We start from the raw sequence: 7,235 nt of genomic DNA on the forward strand, positions 1-7,235 counted from the left end.
TCGTCAGCAGCGTAGCATGAGGATCTATGGGCTACAGGGGCGTTGGGGCCTGACTTCCTATGTTGAGAATGCTCTTTTTGCATTCTGGAGATGCCTCAGCTGCATGGGTGTGTACAGGTACAGGGCTAAACAGGGTGTAGGACTGCTGATGGGCCTGAATTCCTGAGCAAGCAAGGCTTCAAATGACTACTTAAAATAGCATTCGCTTTATTGTTAATCTGACATCTGTTTCCATGGAAACTGGGAAGAGGGCTTTTTCTCAGGGCTAAGAGCTATCTCACTCAGTTTTACCTCCTCAGAATACCATATTTCACACACATTTGTTGACGTCCAAGGAAATTTCAACCCTGAAAAAGAAGGAGCAGCTTTACTGCAAAAGGAAAAGGAATTTTCTAATTATGTTAGGAATACACTTAACACAAGGCTATTGGTTTTGCACGTAGCATCAACATTGAAAGCATAACAGCAAATTTCCTAGACATAAGATAAATGAGTTTGTGTGTTGGTAGGAGGAAAATGTCATAATTAGTCTCAGTTTGGGGTTTTCCAATTATGCCAAATAGGGCTTTTGTCTGATTCTCCAGGCGGCCCAGATTGGCGCAAACAGACCAACCTGTTATCATCTTCTGGGAGAATGTGTTTTGGTCTTATTTGGGACTCCCTGATACATGTGAGGGAGGAAAGCAGAGTGGGAGTTAAATGCTGATTTCTGGGGGCACCTGGCTGGCTCAGTCGGTGGAGTGTGCGACTCTTGATCTCAGGGTCATGAGTTCGAACCCCACAGTGGGTGTGGAGAGTACTTAAAAATAAAATGTAGGGGCGCCTGGGTGGCGCAGTCGGTTAAGCGTCCGACTTCAGCCAGGTCACGATCTCGCGGTCTGAGTTCGAGCCCCGCGTCAGGCTCTGGGCTGATGGCTCAGAGACTGGAGCCTGTTTCCAATTCTGTGTCTCCCTCTCTCTCTGCCCCTCCCCCATTCATGCTCTGTCTCTCTCTGTCCCAAAAATAAATAAACGTTGAAAAAAAAAAATTAAAAAAATGTATTAAATTTTTTTTTTTTATTTTTTAATTTTAGAGAGTGAGTGAGAGCAAGTGAGGGAGAGGGGCTGAGGAACAGAGAGAAAGAATCCTAAGCAGGCCCCATGTTGAGCACGGAGCCCCATGCAGGGCTTGATCCCATGATTCTGGGATCGTGACCTGAGCCAAAATCAAGAGTCAGACCCCTAGCCAACTGAGCCACCCAGGAGCCGGTAAAAATAAAATCTTGAGTACATACGTAAATACATACATGGCTGTGTTTTGAAATGGAGAAATCTTGTCCAAGATTTCAAAGAGGAAAGATGAGAAACTAGCTTGAAGTTGATAGTGAGAATCTATAAAGAAGACAAGAAATTAAGTTCCCTTAGTTGAATCTTAGGATATGAAAGTTAAAAACGGTGTTCAAGATCATTAGGCAGCCCTCATGTTTCCGGGTAGCAATCTGAAGTTGAGGTTCCAGCTAGTTAGTGATCGAAATTGAGCATTGGCGTCCCCTGTGTTACTTAACTGTTGTCAGCTGATGGTGGTGTGGGGTTTCTGTCGGCACACTGACCCGAGCTGCTCATTCGAGGGCGAGAAGATATTCGAAGCTAATCTTTCTGAGGCCAGCATAGCATAGGACAAGGGATTTGCAAACTTGCTCTGCAGATATTTTAGGCCCGATGGTAAATGTTTTAGGCTTTTCGGGCTACATAAGTCTCTGTCCTTTGTTCTTCTCTATGGGCTTTTCTCAACCCTTTGAAAATGTGATCACCGTCTGTAGCTCCGGAACTCTCTGGAAGCAGCCGCAGGCTGGCTCTCCCCAGGGCACTTGCCCATCCAGCCCAGGGCGACAGCACCTCTGAGCTTTGCCTCTTTTCTAACAGGAATCCATCACTCGAAGACCAGGCTTGTGACCGAATTTACCGAGTAGGGCAGCAGAAAGATGTTGTCGTGCACAAGTAAGTCAAGGCCTCCCGGGACCTGGGCCCCTTCCCAAGCTTTACTTTTGTGAAAGTCTTTCTTGGGGGGTGTTTTCATAGAACGTAAAGTATTTGGTGAGCGCCTGACTAACAATGCCCGTGAGGCACGGCTTCCCTGGTACCCACAGTCCGGAAGGGAACACAAGCAATATGGGGGTACCCTTGGGGTTGGTCCCTACAAGATTGCATATTAGGCTAGGGAGAGCATCCTCCTCCCCACCCTTTATTTATTTAGTTCTTGCTTTTAACTTTTATTTTGACATACTTTCAGACATGTGGAAAAGAACGTAAGAGTTCTTAAAAGAATAATATCCCAAAAAATCTTGTTTGCAAAAATAACGCCAAAAAATTCTTGTGTGCTGTACCAGGTATATGTGTGCGTATCAGGGCCATCAGTGAATTCCACAATCTGCCATACACAGCGACATGCTGCTTTCCCTGTCGTTAGCTCTCTCTTCACCCTGTATGCACCTCCATCGATAATCCTGTCTACTCCAGGGAGCCCACAGTCTGTGTCCTCATTCCCAAGCTCTCCGACACATCAGACCTAGATACCCAAATCCGTGCTAAATATCTGAGTCTGAGTGTGCACCTACTCATTCACTCGTGCTTTCGTCTCATTTAACTCCCAAAACTAATACCCGTTGAGCACTCACTGTGTAGCAAGTACTGTGACATGTTCCAGGCACTCAGAATGTCGCAGACGGAAATGGGATACCATAACCTCATGTTTCTTGATGCTTCTGAATTCCTTGTCTTTGTGAATATCCAATTCTGGAGCCACAGACTATGTTCCTCCCTTTTTTCTCTTCACATACCAAGTCCATTAATTTTATTTTCTAAATGTCTGTTATAACCATCCCTTCCTTTCCCTCCACACTGCCACTACCCTCTTCCAAATCTAAATTTCTTAGCGTGACACGCAAAGCCACTCACGAAGCGGTCCCTGCCATCCTCTTGAGCTTTTGCCATTGCAGTACAACATGGCGGAGTCCTTTTGACTTTTGCCCTGGCCAGACTGGACAGCCTGCTCTTTCTCCGACACGCCATGTTCTACTCTTTGTGCACACTGGACACATTTCTGTAGCACTTTCCAGCTGCCTTGTGTTTATTTTCAGGTCTCTCTTTGTGTGCTCTTTGAGAGCACAAGATACACATCCCTCCATTCCTACACACCTGGCATGTTGTAAATGCCGAATCAGTGCGTGTCAAACGAGTGAATGACAACAGTGGCGTTTCTTCAGGTTGTACAGCCTGTGTTCGGTGTGAATTAGCCAAGAAATGAGACACTGCACTCACACCAGCACACATACACCTAGCAGAAATTTGATAAGCTTTAAGGCCTTCTGACTTGATCAAGATTGAGCTTTTTGGGTGGAAGCTGATCTCTACAGTTTTGGATGGAGATATCTTTGGCTTATTTTGGCATTTTTTCAGTTACCTCAGCTTCAGAAAGAAACGCAAAATAATTTACGTCACATCATTTTAAATGGGCATATACTTAGTCAAGGTTGTTTGGGTCTTCTAAGCGTGGAGTTTTTAACTAAACCTGAGAAGACTTAAAGGAAGAAATCTTAAAAACTAAAGCCTTGAGTAGAAGTTTGAACGTGTTATTAAATATGCTGTTTTGGGTGTTTGTTACATATCTATTTTTTTAGGTTTATTTGTGAGGGAACAGTGGAAGAGAAGATCTTACACCTTCAAGAAAAAAAGAAAACTTTGGCCAAGCAGGTTCTATCAGGATCTGGAAAATCTGTCAAGAAGCTCACGTTGGCTGACCTCAAAGTCCTTTTTGGCATCTAACTTCCTGTTTACCGGGCTCAGGGTAGTGCTGCTGTTGGTTTGTGTTAGGATCTGGGAGAGCGACCTACACGTGACCCTCCGAGCCCTCCTTGGCCCTAGGCCCTCCCTGGAAGGAGGCGTCATCGAGCCTCAGTTACCACGTTAACTAATTGGTGAGTCAGTCAGGTTAATCAATCGACTTATTTAAGAGTGACAGAGAAACTAATGAACTACTTCAGAAAAAAGAAAATGCCTGAGAGTTCAAGAATTTTGGAAAACAACGCCAGGACAGTTGTAGGAAAGCTTCAGTAAAAGCTCAAAACGCCGTCTGTTGCCTTTCTCTTCTCAGCTCAGGGGGGACCAGTGTCCCAGCTCCGTGCCATCTGTCCCTCTCCTGCCAGTGAGGCTGCTCCTTTTAACATGTCCCTGGGCGGAGCAGAGAGTAGACCCCGCGGCCATGACTCTGTAGCTGTCTCCACCAAACGGTTCTCCCTCACAGGCGTGAGACCAAGGAGGTGCCTCGTACGTGAGCAGGTGTCTGTTATGGGCATCATCACAGCATTCAGTATTTGGTATCGTTTCACCTAGTGCTGTTCCACTGTTTCCTTTCACTGTAATATCATGTGCTACTTGTGAAATAAAATGGACTATGTGTCTTTTTTTTTTTTTTTATGTTTACGTATTTTTGAGAGAGAGAGTGAGCAAGTGCAAGCAGTGGAGGGGCAGAGAGAGAAGGAGACACAGAACCCGAAGCAGGCTCCAGGCTCTGAGCTGTCCGCACAGAGCCCGACACGGGGCTCGAACCCACAAACTACGAGATCATGACCTGAGCCAAAGTCGGACGCTTAACCGACTGAGCCACCCAGGCATCCCTGCTATGTGTCGTTTTTTACAGTACAGGCAGACCTCCCTTCATGGCACCTTGTGGATACTGCATTTCTTGGCAACAGCATTTGCTTACTTCCTGTCCGCATCACAGTTTGGTAACAATGTTTCAGGCTTTTCATTATATTTGCATGGCTGGGATCTCATGATCAAACTTGAACAGATGAGGAGCTGCTTCTGACGGATGAGCAAAGACAGTGGTTTCTTGAGATAGAATCTGCTCCTGGTAAGGATGCTGTGCAGACTGTCGAAATGACAATACAGGATTTAGAATAGTCCAGAAACTTACTTGATAAATCAGCAGGGTTTGAGAGGATGGACTCCAAGTCTGAAAGAAGTCCTACGGTGGGTAAGATGCGGTCACACTGCATCACAAGCTACAGACAAATTGGTTGTGAAATGAGGAGTCCCTCGTTACGACAGATTTCACTGTTGTCTTAAGAGGTTGCCACAGCCAACACCATGATCCGTGTCAAGGCAAGACCCTCCACCGACTCGCTGAAAGTTCAGATGATAGCATTTTTAGCAATAAAAGATTTTTAAATTAACATATAATATATATGTTGTTTAGACATACTGTTGCACATGTAACAGACTACAGTATGGCGTAAATATAATTTTTATATGCACTGGGAAACCAAGAAATTCGTCTGACTCACTTTACTGTGATATTTGCTGTACTGTGGCGGTCTGGAACCGAATCGGCAATATCCAGGGTATGCCTGTGTTTGCATTTTTACAGATTTACAATATTTGCAGCACTTCGTATCTCAGTCTCATTTAGTATTAGATCATGTTAGTATTTCTGCCATCATATCCTTTAGTATTTGTATGACGGTTGGTTTAACCCGATAAATGTGTGCCCGACACTGTAGCAAAGATAATGCTGTGTGCTCACTCAGCCTCTTCTTCCCGGACACCCAGAGAGACCACATTTCCCAGTCTTCACTGCAGTCACATGGGCCCGTATTACTGAGTTCTAGACAATGGAATGAGGACAGAAGGGATGTGGGTCATTTCTTACCTCCCTCTCAAGCTTCAATGAGTCATCAAGCTGTTTCTTCCCTCATCGGCCCACCAGATGCAAGGAACTGATGGACACCTACAGAGTCCTAGAGAAGCCTCTAGGTCAGGGATTCTTAACCTATTTCTGGCCCATGGACCCTTTCGGCAGACTAGCAAGTGTCACTTCCTCAATGGAACAAAGTCTTCCCCATGTGTGCCCCCCACCCCACCCCTGCTCACCCACACTGGATTGTCACAGGATCAGAAAATAGTATTTTTTTAAGCCACTGAGATTTTGGGGTTGTTCATATAGCAGTGAGTAATCTAGCACAAACTCGTGATACTTTTATACTTGGAGACTGTCCATGTTTCCTTCTTCCCATTAGCAATCATTTCCAAAACACATCTGGTAATTTCTGTTAGAAAGAGTTGTGGTTGTCCTAGATAGAACCATTGCCCTCATTTAAATTAGAGTTAGGAGATGAAGCCCTTGGTTAACCCAGCCACAGTATGGACCAAGGCACCCGAGCCTGAGTAAGCAATGGTGCTGAGGACAAGGACTAAAAGCCTACAAAGGCAAAAACAGCACGGCCTGGTAGGAAGCATTCTGGTGTAGAACTTAGTCTTGAGTCAAGTTCCAGGTTCGTCTTAGCTGGGGGCATAAACCTTGTACAAGATCATTAACTTCTCTGCACTTTGGTTGCCCTGTTTGTAAGGTGAGTATTATTTTCAGAACTCAGCAACTAAAGTGAGGTCCCTGATGAGATCAGGAAATGAAGGAAGTAAGATTGCCCTTTCTTGCAGGATTTGTTAAAAGTTCAACACACCGAGGCAAAGATACAGTCCCCAGTAACAATGGCTCCCAGGCCGGCGAGAATGCATAGAGCCCCGCTCCTCTCTGTGCTGATTGTCTGATATTAGGCCAGTTACAGATTCCTTGGGCGCCTCAGCTCTGTCATCTGTAAGGTGTATGGATTAACATCTCATTATGCACCACTGGGAATTTAGTAACTAGTACATATGCTGTAACCCATCTGACTAAATGGAAGGCGGTCATGTCAGTGAGAAGGCCTGTTAGAGGAACACTATGCATTCCAAGCACTGTTTAGGACAGAGGCACTGTTAGCTTTGAGGTTCACGCATTTGAGAGAGAGCATGTGCACAGGCATGAGCTGGAGAGGGGCAGAGAGACAGGGTAGGAGAGAGAATCCCAAGCAGGCTGACAGTGTAGATCCTGACGCAGGGCTCTATCTCACGAACCATGAGGTTGTAACCTGAGCCAAAATGAAGAGTCAGATGTTTGACTGAGCTGCCCAGGCGCCCCAAGGGCCAAGCATTTTTGCTTTAGTTTGGAGATGGATGCAGGGATTATAACATACAATCTTCAGGTATTCAGAGCCCGCTGACATGTAATCTGTAAGATCCCGTCTGATACCTTAACCAGTTTCTGTAGTGTTCCTTGTGATTCTAAGCTAGCAAAGCCATATAATTATGTCCTGGGTAAGTATTCCTATACTAGTGAGATGCTATTGGCATGAAGTAGACACAGAAAAAATTGGAATGTT

General features: G+C 45.2%; 1 protein-coding gene across 2 annotated transcripts in view; it reads left to right on the forward strand.

Annotated features, from left to right (window-relative positions):
- Positions 1 to 4,450, forward strand: part of TTF2 (transcription termination factor 2) — a 41,488-nt gene extending 37,038 nt beyond the window's left edge. Inside the window, exons 22-24 of one of the 2 annotated variants that reach the window (XR_003970842.1) lie at positions 1,903 to 1,977; positions 3,657 to 3,953; positions 4,130 to 4,450. Coding sequence is in view for 1 of the 2 variants with exons in the window: in XM_030325269.1 (XP_030181129.1) it covers positions 1,903 to 1,977; positions 3,657 to 3,801 (220 nt within the window). In the remaining variant the exon portion in view is untranslated. Of the gene's footprint in view, positions 1 to 1,902; positions 1,978 to 3,656 lie in introns of both variants that reach the window. The other variant, XM_030325269.1, reaches the window with a different exon arrangement.
- Positions 4,451 to 7,235: the final 2,785 nt, after the last annotated feature.

The sequence above is a fragment of the Lynx canadensis genome, chromosome C1 (assembly GCF_007474595.2).
Source record: "Lynx canadensis isolate LIC74 chromosome C1, mLynCan4.pri.v2, whole genome shotgun sequence".
Taxonomy (NCBI): Eukaryota; Metazoa; Chordata; class Mammalia; order Carnivora; family Felidae; genus Lynx; species Lynx canadensis.